At 40.4% G+C, this 16,099-nt stretch overlaps 1 protein-coding gene across 1 annotated transcript in view; it reads left to right on the top strand.

Moving 5' to 3' along the window:
* LOC122562396 (acetyl-CoA carboxylase 1-like) overlaps window positions 1–16,099 on the top strand; it is a 132,673-nt gene that overhangs the window by 110,866 nt on the left and 5,708 nt on the right. The window contains 9 exon segments of the mRNA XM_043715252.1: window positions 2,500–2,620; window positions 2,901–2,997; window positions 4,174–4,270; window positions 5,357–5,492; window positions 6,217–6,394; window positions 9,921–10,033; window positions 10,145–10,299; window positions 11,527–11,697; window positions 15,116–15,252. Coding sequence (XP_043571187.1) covers window positions 2,500–2,620; window positions 2,901–2,997; window positions 4,174–4,270; window positions 5,357–5,492; window positions 6,217–6,394; window positions 9,921–10,033; window positions 10,145–10,299; window positions 11,527–11,697; window positions 15,116–15,252 — 1,205 coding nt within the window.

The raw sequence follows: 16,099 nt of genomic DNA, 5'->3' as shown, positions 1-16,099 counted from the left end.
GTCCTCGGCAGCATCACTGGAAGCATTCTCATAGGATATAGGAGATGGGGCAGGATATTCATTTTGATTAATGCTATTCTACCCAGCCAGGAAATTGGCAGGTCTCCCCATCGCTGGAGGTCCTGCCTTATCCTTTCCAATAAATTCACAAAATTAGCCTTATACAACTGACCAAATACTGGAGTAATAAAGATGCCTAAATATAAGAAACCCTCCAGGGACTAGCGAAAGGGAAAAAGGGAACCGTCCGCTAAGCGGGGTATCACAGCAAGGCCACCCATTGGCATAGCTTCCGATTTTGAAAAATTAATTTTATAGCCTGAGAGTGCACTAAATGTATTAATAACTTGGATTAAGCGAGGTACGGACATCAGAGGATTACTGAGGAATAGAAGAACATCATCTGCATAAAGGGTAATTTTATGTTTACCTGTACCAATCCTCGGGGCCGTTATATTAGGATCAGCTTCTGCTAGTGGTTCAATTATTAGCATAAATAACAATGGCGAGAGAGGACATCCCTGACGGCAGCCCCTACCCACACTGAAGCTATCCGAATCTAATCCATTGGCAACCACAACCGCTTTAGGATCACTATACAATGTTGAGACCCATTTGGTAAACACCTGTCCAACGCCAAACCTTTCCAATGTGTAAAACAAATATGACCATTCAATCCTATTGAATGCCTTTTCCGGGTTTAATGAGACTACTACTCCTGGTATCTTTCCCTGATGGCAGGCTTGAATCATATTCAAAACCCTTCTAATATTATTGGATGATCTACAGCCCTTAATAAACCCCGTCTGATCCTCCTTTATGATATGTGGCAATACCCTTTCTAGTCTCAATGCTAACGTTTTAGAAAGGATTTTAAAATCTACATTTAGCAAGGTTATTGGTCTGTATGACGTACAATCTTCTGGATCCTTTCCTTTTTTAAGGATAAGAGAGATATTTGCCTCTTTCAGCGAAGGCGGGAGACAGTCCTGACTGTATGCGTAGTTATACATGTCCACAAGTGGACCAGCTAATATTCCTGTAAATTCTTTACAGAATTCAACTTGAAAACCATCTGGGCCAGGTGGACCCTCACCATTTAAAAGTTAACAAATGTTTCAGACCTACAGAAGCCTCACTCACTTACAAAAAATGTTATTCCTTTTTTTGAGGGGGTGAATTTCTTCACCGCCCTTGTTTCCTCAGCTTTGAGGTTTTGGTGGGACATGTAATAAGGTTGACAGAAGTCTGATGCAGGATATTCTCTCAGGCCTTTGACTTTCCAAGCCTCCTATCATAAAACATGTTAAAGTAGCTTTTTAATCTGTTTTCTACCCTGGGAAAAATGAAGCCTCCAATCAACATCTCCCTAAGTTCAAATGCAGGAATTCAGCTGTGGTCTTCCAATTTAAAGCCTACTTAATACCTGATAAAGCTACACATTCTTTGGATAACTGACCTAAAATTCTCCTTTTGTACTTTCACCTACGACCCAAGTCTAGACAGTCTCACCAATTTGTTAACATTAGTACAACAGGAAAACAGAGGATAAATTGAATGTCCCCTTTGCAATGTGAAACCTGCTGGAAAGAAATTCATTCCTAGGATTTTTTTTATATAGTGCTTCTGACCTTTGTTCTATCAGTGCACGTTTATTCGGAAGTTACCATCAAAACTAAATGTCTATCCACTGTTGATGCTTTGGCAATAATTTTAAATGCCAGCACAGAGGGAATTTCCAAATGATTATTCTGCTGTCTTGCAAACAATTTGTTGAATTCCCATTTTGTACTCTTCCAGGGTACAATCCTCAGTTGGTTTGTTCAATTTTATCATTAATTTAACAGTCAGTCCACCTTTCTTTCAGGTTCAAATTAGTCGGTTACAATTTGGAAAAAACTTTGCTTTTTATCCTGTTTTTACATGGCATCAAAAATACTAAAGCTGTTCTTGGATCCTCTTTTGTAAAGAAGCAACTCCAGATCCACATGGCCACTTCATTCTTCCACTGGCCATAAGGCTTACTTTCAGAAAACCGGAGTGGATAATCATACCCCAAAACTTTACATTTCAGCTCAACAATTCTCTCCCAACTCTGTTATAAACGGAAGGCAAAATGTTTTTGAACAGATTTAAAATCCATACTTATATTGAGAGTATTATTTCGATTAACTATATTTCATAAAACTTTTGTTCTTCTGATTGATAGCCTGACATATTTATATATTCAATTCACACCCATTTACTTCTTAATTAATATGTCTAACATCTGTTCCCTTGTTCCATTACATCTCGGACATCCCTTCAGGCCATATTGAGCAATAACAATATTGATATCTTGTTCCTATATTGTTATTCCAAATATATACGTCACATGCTTTCCCTGCCCCTCTGTCAAGGAATTAACTCTGATTAGATTAAATATTAATTTCTATCAGGCTACGTTGTACCATGTCTTTTACATGTTGGATGAATGTTTGTTTTATTGGGCTGCTCTAGAACAACACAAGTCCAGTGCCTGTAGTCTCCCCAAAGGATTGTCCTGAGAGGGAAATTGACTTTGTCCCCACCAAGACTCCATATGATCCTCGATGGATGCTAGCTGGCAGACCTCATCCAAGTAAGAGTAATTTCATTATTCTGGACAATCAGTGAGGTTTTGAAGACCAGCTTTAATTTAGAACATGTTGTTTGTATCTAAAAATTCCTATAATTATTTACAATTATCTCATAAGTAAAGCTGTTGAAACTACATCATGCTACTTGTCGAATGAGTGTAATGCATGGGGGAATATCTAGCAAACGTGGTTGGGTAAAGGATAAGCACTGACAAGACTGTACTACTTCATGACTAATTGAGGCAACAATTTACTTCTTTTGTGATTTGTCTTCCTCTGCAGATATCAAGGGTGCCTGGCAGAGTGGTTTCTTTGACCATGGATCTTTCAGTGAAATCATGAAACCCTGGGCTCAAACAGTAATTGTTGGAAGGGCAAGGTAAGAACCAGTAAATAGTAATCCAGTCTAATGTTTTCAGGCTAAAGATAGGAAAGAGACCACCAACACCGTTCAGAGTGTGAAGGAATGAAAGAGGCTGATACATAACATATTAGAATTAACAGCAAACTTACTTTTTAATTGAGCAATAATGTCACTAAATGACACTTTTAAAAATTACACAACACGAGGTTATAGTCCAACAGATTTATTCGGAAGTCCTAGCTTTCGGAGCACTGCTCTTTCATTAGGTAGCTGTGCAGCAGGATCATAAGGCACAGAATCTACAGCAAAAGATTACACTGTCGTGCAATTGAAACAACATATTGAACAAATCTAGATTGCTGTTAAGTCTTTCATCTTTTAGAATGGGTTGCAGGTTTCGGTTCATTAATATGTAAATCCCAGAACTTTTTTTAAGTCACATTCTCGAGGTAACTTAAGGTTTTATAAAAAAAGGTGACATCTCAGCTCAGACAATGTATTCGACGTGTGAGATTAGAGTCTGTCTATATCCCAATCTTAAATCAGACTGGTTCTATTTCCAAAGTGGGAATTTATAAAATGTTACATGGATTGACTGCCTGAGATTGTGCGTTTTTTGAACAAAATAGAATGTGTCGCAAATACAATTCTGCAAATGCAAATTGACCCCATATACTTATATGTGTATGTGCGTGCATGAGAGAGAGAATGTGAGTGTTGGCATGTGAGTGTGCGCATGAGAGAATGTGTGTTTGCGTGTGTGCGTGCTTGGTAGAGTGTGTGATGTGATGGAGTATAAGCCTGTAAGAGGGTGTGTGTGTTGATGTGAGTGTGGGGAGGGTGTATGTGTGTGTGAGAAAGAGCGTGTGTGCAAGAGAGGGTCTGCATGAGTGTGGCTCTATGTACGCACACATGCAAACATACTCTCTCACTCACACTCACATGCACACACTCACAAGCACATGCTCACATGCACACATTCATGTTCTCTCTCTCTCATGCACGCACACACACACACATATAAGTCTATGGGGTGAATTTGCATTTCCAGAATTGTATTTGCGGATACATTCCATTTTGCTCAAAAAGCACCCAATCTGCAGGCAGTCAATCCATGTAACATGTAGCTGTTTAAAAGATAATATTTAGTTCAAGTGATCCTGAATTTGAGCCTATGATTACCTTGCACAGGTTAGGTGGGATCCCTGTGGGGGTTATCGCTGTGGAGACTCGAACAGTTGAATTGACGAATCCAGCAGATCCAGCTGATCCAGAATCAGAATCAAAAGTGAGTAGGTGATCACTTTGGAGAAGGAGGGTTTTAGATTAATTGGGAAAAATATCAACTTTTACTGATGTGCATGGCTAAGTTGCCTGAATTAGTTCAGTTCAAGCAAACACCTTAGGCTGAACTAATCTGTACTAATCTTTCGGTAGTTGATCTTAACTGAGCAGTAATTGGTGTGCTGTGTTTGGCATATCTGAGCTGAGGAGTGGGGGTGAGGGGGAAACCAATGTGAGTAAAGGTAAAGTTGCTAAAGTCTCAGAGGACCTGGGCTGCTCTGTCATTAGAGAGAGACAACTGGTGGTGGTTTGACCTGAGGATCACCATACCTCTGGGCCAGAAGGTCCAGCTTCAAAGCCCACTTACACCAAACGTGTTCAAAAAGTTGATTTTATTTTTAACCCGCTTCTGATCACAGTCTAGTGAGTTTTGCAAGAGAAAGGAGAAAGTGAGGACTGCAGATGCTGGAGATCAGAGTCCAACTGCAATGCAGCACCTTCCAAAGGGTATCTGGGATTTGAACAATCAAAGCATGTAACCATATCTTTGAAATCAATCACTTTCAAGGATTGTAGTTGAACAACTCATGGTGTCAACATTTGAATGGTGAATTCAATGTCAAATGAGGTACAGAGGGAAGGAAAATTTGGATTAAAAGAAGGGAAAAGGAGAGATAGAAATATATTTCTAAAATTCAAAGTTTCCAATCGTAGTTGAAACATGAAAAAAAATGAAAATCCACACTTATAATAATTAATTTCCAATGTCAGAGAGATTGACTGACTGGCAGTAATTGACATTTATGTTATTAAGTGGCTACTTGGACAGAATGGATATTCCTAATTTTCTGTGGTAAATATGCAGGCAAGTACTGGAAACTTATGCCATTCAATGCATTTGAACAGTGAATCAGCGAGCGAGATGCAGTTTTCATGAAGCAGACAGGACTCAAAATTTTGAATTTTCACGTATAATGGCACATCTCTCTTTGCTGTTGTTATTTTGACAGAGTAATGTGCTGCTACAGTCCTCACATAGTGAGTTTCTCAATTTATTCAATTGATGGTCTTTTTCTGTTTGATTCAACAGATTGTTCAGCAAGCTGGACAGGTATGGTTTCCAGACTCAGCTTTTAAAACTGCACAGGTCATTAAGGACTTTAAACGAGAACGGCTTCCCCTTATTGTGTTTGCTAACTGGCGAGGGTTTTCTGGTGGAATGAAAGGTAAGGTCTGTGATTTTATGAAAACAAGTTATTTCCAGAATTACAGAACAGAACTCTGTTACATTCATGTGCTAAACAGAACATTACATGATAATCAGTAATGTACTTAGTGACATATTCCTCAGTGGTTATAGTAAGGACAGCAAATATCATTAGGAAAGAGATAAGAAATGTTTTAAAAAGGGGACAGTATTCTAAATAACTTTAATCATTACCATAAGTTCCAATTCATCTATATTATTTGCTGTTAATACTTTACTTCACACCAGACATTGCGTAGAAAGGAGGTTAGAACACAGAAACAAGCAGTCTGTCTCAGAACTTACCTTCCACGTGAGCAAATAGTTCTACAAATATTTACAGAAAGGAATGTGTGAATTAATCAGCAACAAAAGGACATAAAAGACAAAACAGAAAGGAGACTAGGAATTTCACAATGTGGTGAAATCTTACACATAGTTCTATCTGTGAAGATTGCAGTGAATAATTAGAAAAGTAGGTCTGTTAACAGAAAAATTATCTGTTTATGTGGCACAGCTACACTTAAAGGTTGTAGTGACCTATCATATGAAATGAAATTTCTCTACTTCTTTTCATTTACGTAAAATGCAACAGAAATTTGACTGATCCTAAGGGGAAATACTATGTATGGTTGCCCTACTGCTGAGTTCATGATGAATCCGAAATGGACTGTCTGAATTCCTTTCTTGTCCTTTTTCATTAGATATGTATGATCAGGTTCTGAAGTTTGGTGCGAGTATCGTAGATAGTTTAAGGGAGTTCCAGCAGCCTGTCCTCGTATACATCCCACCTCATGCTGAACTCCGAGGTGGCTCATGGGCGGTGATTGATCCTACAATCAATCCACTTTACATAGAACTCTATGCGGACCAAGAAAGCAGGTACTGATAAAAGAATATTTACAGATTCCATTGTCAGGTAAATGTATCATGCTCCCACCAAGATATTTGCATGATGCTAAGTCAGTTTGGATATTTTTCTCCTCTTCTCTCATATATTCATTTGGCTAATATCACTTGAAATACAGAAACCTAGAAAATGCAAGCCGGAGTAGGCCATTCAGCCCTTCAAGCCTGCTCCACTATTCCATATGTAGGGGAATGGGTGTGGGTGGGTTACTCTTCAGAGGGGCGGTGTGGACTTGTTAGAGTCATAGAGTCATAGAGATGTACAGCACGGAAACAGACCCTTCGGTCCAACCCGTCCATGCTGACCAGATATTCCAACCCAATCTAGTCCCACCTGCCAGCACCCGGCCCATATCTCTCCAAACACTTCCTATTCATATACCCATCCAAATGCCTCTTAAATGTTGCAATTGTACCAGCCTCCACCACATCCTCTGGCAGCTCATTCCATACACGTGCCATCCTCTGTGTGAAAACGTTGCCCCTTAGGTCTCTTTTATATCATTCCCCTCTCACCCTAAACCTATGCCTTCTAGTTCTGGACTCCTGACCCCAGGGAAAAGACTTTGTCTATTTACCCTATCCATGCCCCTCATAATTTTGTAAACCCTCATAAGGTCACCCCTCAGCCTCCGACGCTCCTGGGAAAACAGCCCCAGTCTGTTCAGCCTCTCCCTGTAGCTCAAATCCTCCAACCCTGGCAGCATCCTTGTAAATCTTTTCTGAACCCTTTCAGGTTTCGCAACATCTTTCCGATAGGAAGGAGACCAGAATTGCATGCAATATTCCAACAATGGCCTAACCAATGTCCTGTACAGCCGCAACATGACCTCCCAACTCCTGTAGTTAATATTCTGACCAATAAAAGAAAGCATACCAAACGCCTTCTTCACTATCCTATCTACCTGCAAGTCCACTTTCAAGGAGCTATGAACCTGCACTCCAAGGTCTGTTTGTTCAGCAACACTCCCTAGGACCTTACCATTAAGTATATAAATCTTGCTAAGATTTAGATTAGATTACTTACAGTGTGGAAACAGGCCCTTCGGCCCAACAAGTCCACACCAACCCGCCGAAGCGCAACCCACCCATACATTTACCCCTTATTACCTAACACTACGGGCAATTTAGCATGGCCAATTCACCTGACCTGCACATCTTTGTGACTGTGGGACCGGAGCACCCAGAGGAAACCCACGCAGACACGGGGAGAATGTGCAAACTCCACACAGTCAGTCGCCTGAGTCGGGAAATGAACCCGGGTCTCTGGCGCTGTGAGGCAGCAGTGCTAACCACTGTGCCACCGTGCCGCCCACAATGCAGCACCTCGCATTTATGTGAAATAAACTCCATCTGCCACTTGTCAGCCCATTGGCCCATCCAGTCAAGATCCTGTTGTAATCTGAGGTAACCCTCTTCGCTGTCCACCATACCTCCAATTTTGGTGTCATCTGCAAACTTACTAACTGTACCTCTTATGCTCGCATCCAAATCATTTATATAAATGACAAAAAGTAGAGGACCCAGCACCGATCCTTGTTGCACTCCACTGGTCACAGGCCTCCAGTCTGTAAAACACTCCTCCACCACCACCCTCTGTCTTCTACCTTTGAGCCAGTTTTGATGGGCCGAAGGGCCTGTTTCCAAACTGTAGGGAATCTAATCTAATATGACCATGGCTAGCCATTCAACCAGTATCCTGTTCCTATTTTCTCCCCATACCATTTGGTCTCTTTAGCCAAGAACTATTTCTAACTCTAGTATTTTGGCCTCAACCGCTTACTGTGTCAGAGAACTCCACAGGCTCACCACTCTCTGGGTGAAGAAGTCCTTCCTCACCTCACTCCCATTGGCCTTCCCTTGAACCGTAACCCTTGGTTCCAGACTCCGTGATCATTGGGACAATCCTTCCTGTATTTATCCTGTCTAGTCCTGTTAGAATTTTATCCATTTCTATGAGATCCTGTCCCCCCCCCCTTCACCTCATTCTTCTAAACTTGAGTGAATATATCCTAATCAATCCAGACTCTTTTCATGTGTCAAGAGTGTGGTGCTGGAAAAGCATAGCAGGTCAGGCAGCATCCGAGGAGCAGGAGAGCCGACATTTCAGGCAAGAGCCCTTCATCAGGAATGGCATCAGATTCCTGATGAAGGGCTCTTGCCCGAAACATCGATTCTCTTGCTCCTTGGATGCTGCCTGACCTGCTGTGCTTTTCCAGCACCACACTGTTGACTCTGATCTCCAGCATCTGCAGTCCTCACTTTCTCCTCTTTTCATGTGTCAGTCCTGCCATCCCAGATATCAGTATGGTAAACGTTTGTTGCACTCCTTTCATAGTCAGAACAGTCATCTCCAGAGAAGGAGACCAAAACTGCACACGATAATCCAGTGTGTTCTCACCAAGGCCCTGTACAATTGCAGAAGACATTCCTGCTCCTGTACTGAAATCCTATCCCTGTGAAGGCCAATATGCAATTTGCATTATTGCCAATTCTGATAGGTTAAATGGGGGACATTTGAATAGTGGTGATGTCTCTGGACTAGCAATCCAGAAGGTCAAGATAATTTTCTTGGGATATGGGTTCAGATTTCACCATTGTAGCTGGCAGGCCATAATATTATCATCGATTGCTGTAAAAGCCCTACTGGTTCACTGATATCTTCTGGGGCAAGAAATCCATTGTCTTTACCTGGTCTGGCCTGCATGCAACTCCAGGCAAACAGCAATGTGGTTGAGTTTTAACTGCCATCTGAAACTTAGCAACACTCAATTCAAAGGAAACTGGGGATGGACAACAGATGCTGGTCTTTGCAATGATACCTATATCCCTCAAAGAATAAACGGGGAGAAAAATCTACAGTATGTAGTTTAGCTGGTGGGACAATATAGTATTTTGTTTCACTAGATATAGTATGCCATGAAATTGAATTATACATTCCTTATTATTATAAAGCACACAGTCAGGAAGATAATGACATTGTGGAATAGTGCAATTTGGGTGATAGCAATTTGGCAGCCATTTTTCATCTCTCTTACTTCCAACAACTGTTGGAACTGCATCTAAATGAAGGCAATTTGCTTGCAGAAGAGAGCAGCAAGTTGGCAATAAGAAAAAAAAAATGAATGAGTAAAACCATTATCTTCATTTGAATGCAGTTCCACAGTTGTTGGAAGTAAGGGAGATGCAAAATGGCTGCCAAATTGCTATCACCCAAATTGTACTATCCCACAACATCATTATTCACCATACTGTGTGCTTTATAACAATAAGGAGCAGATTATGTCCTGCGGTAGTGCTTTACACTGAAGAACCCAAAAAGGTTGAGTGGGATTAGAAGAATGAGGTCTCTCCTGAAAGGGAGAGATAGCATTTTAGTTTTTTTGTTTACTGCAAACACAAATTTGATGCCCTTATCAAAATTAGCTATTGGTTGTTGCTATGATTAAACATGAAACCTAGAAATACTAGGGAATTTTCTCCTTTTCTCATGCCTCAGGGGTGGTGTGCTGGAGCCTGAAGGCACTGTGGAGATCAAGTTCAGACGGAAAGACTTGGTGAAGACAATGAGGAGAATTGATGCCATTTATTCGGGCCTTGCTGACCAGTTGGGTAAGAAAACGCACACCCTGTTATCAAAGTGTCCCCATTTTAAATATGGGCACCTCTCCTCGTCTATGTTATAACTTGATCTGCTGACCTGTGCTTGTTTAATTTTTGTAGGTTCCCTGGAGCTGTCTCAGAAAATCCGTAAGGAGTTAGAAGCCAAATTGAAAGCTCGAGAAGAGTTCCTTCTTCCAATTTACCACCAAGTGGCAACCCAGTTTGCCAATCTTCATGATACACCCGGCCGGATGCAGGAGAAAGGAGTTATTACGGTGAAAGAGGCTTTCACCTTCATCTTCTTGATCTTATTACGGGGCAGTTAGTTGGAAAGTGGGGCAGAAGTACTGTGGTGTAGAATGTTGTTTAACAGCCATGATTTCCTTTACAATGAGGTCCTCATCCACACTTCCCTATGGGGAGAGGGATTTTATGGCAGCAACGCATTTCCCAGGTAACTTAGGATGGGAGCTGGGGTTTATGAGTGGAATACAGGGTAGGAGTGGAGGGCACGCCTTTGTACCTGATGTTGTCCATAGGATAACATCCTGACCTTGACCTTGAAAGGTGGAAGCCTCTGGGAAAATGCAGGTCTTCAGTTGATTGCTCAGCACTTTGGGTCTTCATCATGTTAAGTCTTCCAAGAAAGATATTGGCAGCCCTGGGATGCAAACAGGCTCCATGCTATAACCCGTCACAAATCAATTTGTATGTGTGTCAGAACACAATGCAGGACAATATAAATAGCTATTTGTAAGTACGAGGAAATATATGCACATTGAAATTTTAAGATTAATTTTGATACAACCTTATATGGAATTGCATTTGTAAGTACGAGCTTTTGTAAGTTGAACGTTCATAAATCAGGGATCATCTGCAGATAATGACTACAGGAGAAGGGAAAACTACCTCAATGAAAGGCTGAAAGATAACCCTTACATAACCCATTAGGATCGCATTAAAAACTTTTAATAGGTTGTAGCTTGTAAGATCTTGCTGGTTCAGAGATCCATGATATTAAAGTTTTGCCATTCACTCATATTCTTGCAAGTTTGTATGCTGCATTGCCTTGGCTGGGTAAGAATTATTTGTGATGTTTAGCAAATGCCTTTGATTCAAACTGAACTTCTTCACTTCATGTGAAATAAGGTTTCACTGTCATTGTATGTTACATATTTTGCATTCTTCTTTATTTTCCCCATGGGCATCCTAACCTAAGACTCAAGATTGTTCTTGATGGTTCTAAAGGCATTTCCTATTTCTGCTGTTGTTAGGGATTGGGGTAAGAGGTACTCAAAGAAAGCTTGGCATTTTGGTTTGGGTGTGGGGCTGGTTGGAAGGAAGAAGTAATGGGATGTGCCTATAACTTCCACAGTTGCTCTTTATTTTTTGCCTTCACTGATGCGATGATTTGTAGCAACAGGGTGACTTCTTGTAGCACAGTTCCCAGTGCTGCTGTCAAGCTTATTTGGATCTGAATGTAGCTTTTTGTTCTGATTCAGGATATCCTCGAGTGGAAGACCGTGCGCACGTTCTTCTACTGGCGTCTCCGCCGTCTACTGCTTGAAGAAATGGTGAAACAAGAGATTATAAAAGTCAATCCAGAGCTGAGTGATGGCCATATTCAGTCAATGCTGCGGAGGTGGTTTGTAGAGACAGAGGGAACTGTCAAGGTCAGTGGAGAAGAGATAGCACAGCTAATATGAAGGTGTTATCAGCCCAGTCTTTTTAAATTTGAAATGAGTTAAGGTGGTGATCCTTCAACATTTTGAGTAGTTTTCTGTCTTGAGTCCAGTGTGCACATGAGGTACATACTAGTTCTGTTTCGTGGACTTGTATGGCATGTACAACATTGAGACAGTAATCTCTGCTTTGATATTTAATCCAAAACATACAGTAGTCCTAATCCCATAAAGCTGCTCTTTCCTACCATTTTATCAGCTTTCTCCTTCAAGCATCTATTTTAAATGCAATGTTATGGAAAAAGTTAAGGTGGTTGGGGGGAGGGCTTAGCAGAAGTTACTAAAATTTCCAAAACAAGTAATAGGACAGAGAGTATAGAAATGATCATGAATTTTACTTCAGGCACAGCAGATAAGGGGACATCTCTGAGAAGGGGGTCAGTCAATACAGGACTGAGGGTGTTATACTTAAATGTCCACATTCTACACAATAAACATGAGCTTGTAGCGCAGATTGAAATTGGCAGGCATGATGTTGTGGGTATCACAGAGACGTAGCTGCAAGGGGGGTGGGCTGGGAACTAAATATCCAAGGATACACAACCTATCGATAGGACAGGCACATGGGCAGGGGGAAAGGGTTGCCTTGTTAGTAAGAAATAAAATTAAATCAATAACAAGAAGTAATATAGAGTAAGAAGGTATAGAATCTGTGTGGATAGAGTTGAAGAATAGCAAAGGATAACATACCCTGAAGGGAGTTGTGTGCAACCTCCCAGCAGTAGTCAGGATGTGGGGCAGAAAATAAATCAGGAGATAGAAGAAGTATGCAAGAAAGACATTATTACAAAAATCATGGGGCCTTCAATAGGAAGGTGGAATGGGAAAATCAGGTTGGTAATGGTTCTCAAGGAAATTAATTCATGGAACGTCTGTATGATGATTTTTTTTGAGCACCTATGGTAGAGCCCACTGGAATATCGGCAGTTCTGGATTTAGTGGTGTGTAAAGAGGCAGACTTGATTAGGGAGCTAATGTGAAGAAACATCTACGGAGTGATCATAATATGATTGATTTCACCCTCCATTTTGAGTGGGAGAAACTGGAGTCCGATGTAATGGTATAATAATTGAGTAAAGATAACAATAAAGAGATGAGGGAGGAGCTATCCAGAGTTGATTGGAAGGCGAGCTTTGCAGAGAACACAGTGGAATGTCAATGGCAGGGATTTCTCGGGTAATTCAGGAGGCACAAGAGAAATTCATGCCAAGGAAGAAGAAACGTACTAAGGGGAGGACGAGGCAACCATGAACATGGCTGACTAGGAAAGTTAGGGACAGCGTTAAAACAAAAGAAAACTCATATATTGTGGTGAAGATTAGTGGGAAGCCAAAGGATTGCAAAGCCTTTAAAAACTAAAAAAAGCAATAAGGGAGGAAATATAAGAGTAAGCTAGCAAGTATAAGAGAAGATTGCAAGAGTCTTTTTTTAAGATATCCAAAATGTGACAGAGATGCAAGAGTTAACATTAGACTGTTGGAAAATGAGACTGGAGAAGTAGCAATGGGGTACAAAGAAATAGTGAAGAAACTGAGTAAGTACTTTGCATCTGTTTTCACAGTGAAAGACATCAGCAGCATACCAGAACTTCAAGAGAGTCAGGGGGTAGAGGTGAGTGCAGTGGCATCACTAAGGAGAAGGTGCTGGGAAACTGAAAGGTGTGAAGGTGGATAAATCCCCTGACCAAATGGACCACACCCCAGAGTTCTGAAGGAGATAGCTGAGAAGGCATTGGTGGTGATCTTTCAGGAACCACTAGAGGACTGGAAAATTGCTAATGGAGCACCCCTGTTTAAGAAGGGAGGGAAGCAGAAGATGGGAAATTGTAGGTCAGTTAGCCTGACGTCGGGTCATTAGTAAGATTTTAGGTCAATTCAGTTTGAGATTGTGAGTACTAGGACGTGCATGGTAAAATAGGGCTGAGTCAGCACAGTTTCATCAAGGGGAGATCATGCCTGACAAATTCGTTAGAATTCTTTGAGAAGATAACAAGAAACTTAGACAAAGGAGAGCCAGTGGGCCTGACCTATTTGGATTTCTAGAAGGCTTTTGACAAGGTGTCGTACAGGAGAATCCCCTATAACAATTACTTTTTTGAATCATGACAAACCCTGCTTAACAGAAGATTCATTCTTGGTGCCCAAAATCTGGCTGCTACTTCTATTTTCCTCTGAGAGACTTACAGATTTTTGCATACTTTAAGGCAAAAGTTGACAAAATCGAACCAAATCATTATGAGTTAGGAAATGAGAGTGATTGCTTTAGTGTGTAGCTGGCAGATGTACAATGGATCAAATAGCTGAAAATGTGTTGCTGGAAAAGCGCAGCAGGTCAGGCAGCATCCACGGAACAGGAGAATCGACGTTTCGGGCGTAAGCCCTTCTTCAGGAGGGCTTACGCCCGAAACGTCGATTCTCCTGTTCCGTGGATGCTGCCTGACCTGCTGCGCTTTTCCAGCATCACATTTTCAGCTCTGATCTCCAGCATCTGCAGACCTCACTTTCTCCCCAATGGATCAAATAGCCATGTTATGTGCTTTAAACCTCAAGTGCACTCATGAGAATGAGCAGTAATTAAATTTTGAGCATCTAATTCTAAACAATCAGGTCAATAGGTTTATTCAAATAAATGTTCTCATTTTTCTTTAACATATTCTAAACTTAATGTGTTGCATATATACATAAAAGATAGCAAAGTTTAAACAACTGCCAATCACCACCACTTCAACAGGATATGATATACTAGCCCCATGACTACAAACAGCAGAATTAAGAGTCAGTTGTACTATGCATTTGCCTCCCAGTGAATATCATTTGTATATAGTCTTATCTTCATCTAATGGGTATATATTATTGATTAACCAATCGGTGTCTTTTAATTGGTACATTGACATTGAAGACCTCAATACTAATTGCCTTGTTATGGAATGATTTGGAAAAATGAGTTAGCCTGTCAATAAGAACATTTTGGGCCTGTAATTAGCATTCATAGATATTCCATAATCTATTTGACTTACGGGCTAAGGATTTGGAAACAGATAAAGCTGCGTTCCCACTCTAGGTTGTACATGTGTATGTGATTAAGTTTACTTTTATAAGGTTTTGAAGGATAACAAATACTCCAAATACAGAGATCATACTTGCAATCTGTTTTTTTTGGTTTTGATATGGTTAATAATGCAAGGAAGACTTGGTCCCTTGAGTTTTGTCCTGAATTTAGTCAGCAAATTTCCACAACTCATCGATGTAGTGGTACAGAATAGAACAACTACATCAATATTATGATCATGTTTCTTCCGAATACCATTATCTGATTGATTTTTATTAGATCTTCTTGCTTGTCTGTGCAGGCATATCTATGGGATAACAATCAAAAGGTAGTGGAGTGGTTGGAAAAACATCTTAATGATGAGGATGACACTCGCTCTGTGATACGAGAGAACATCAAGTATCTGAAACGTGATTATGCAATAAAACACATTCGCAGGTAGGTGTACTTATAAACGGCAGTACAGCAGCAAGGGTACTTGGGTGGTGAAAAGTATCTTTGACTTGAAGGCCGGGTGAAATGTTTAAAATAATTTGTGTGTGTGTTTAAAACTGATCCTAATCCTGGTTTTTCTGTGATGTAAGAGTCAAGAAGGAGTAATTGGTTTCCCCCTGGAATCTGGCAATGTATATCAATGAATAGTGATTTCCACTGATAACCCAATTTATCCCAGAGATAGATGAGGGAGACAGTGAGGTTTTGAAAATTGTTATGATGTAATCACTGAAGATGGAGAATTGCAGTCAGTCCAGCTGCTACTTTCCTATGTTTATGCTTCAACTTTCATTTAAATACTATCAGCATTATCTTCAATTCCTTTTTCCATTAATTTAGTTTTCTCTTAAATTAATCTGCTAGTCACCTCAACCAAACCATCTGATGCTGAGTTTCATATTCTAACCACTCTCTGCATTAATTAGGTTTCTCCTCAATTCCCTATTCAATTTATTAGTACTTATAATTATGGTTCTATTTTTAAAACATTTCATAGTGAAACACTACCCTACTCAACAAATTCCTTTCATAATCTTGAAGATTCCATTAGGTTCCTCCTCAGCCTCTTTTCAAGAGAAAGGTGTCCAGTCATGCTCAGTTTTTCCAAACAGATATAATCAGCTTTGACATAATCTCTGTTATTTAATATTCATCCTCTCTGGTGTAAATACATCCTTTCTATAATAATAACTACATCAGAAAGATTCACAGACCTTCCAAGTATGGTCTGACCAAAGTCCTATCCAAGTTTAGATTAGGTTACTTACAGTGTGAAAACAGGCCCTTTGGC

The sequence above is a fragment of the Chiloscyllium plagiosum genome, chromosome 25, assembly GCF_004010195.1.
Source record: "Chiloscyllium plagiosum isolate BGI_BamShark_2017 chromosome 25, ASM401019v2, whole genome shotgun sequence".
Classification (NCBI taxonomy): Eukaryota; Metazoa; Chordata; class Chondrichthyes; order Orectolobiformes; family Hemiscylliidae; genus Chiloscyllium; species Chiloscyllium plagiosum.
The sequence above is the reverse complement of the archived record's forward strand: the minus strand, read 5'-3'. Positions and strand labels throughout refer to the sequence as shown.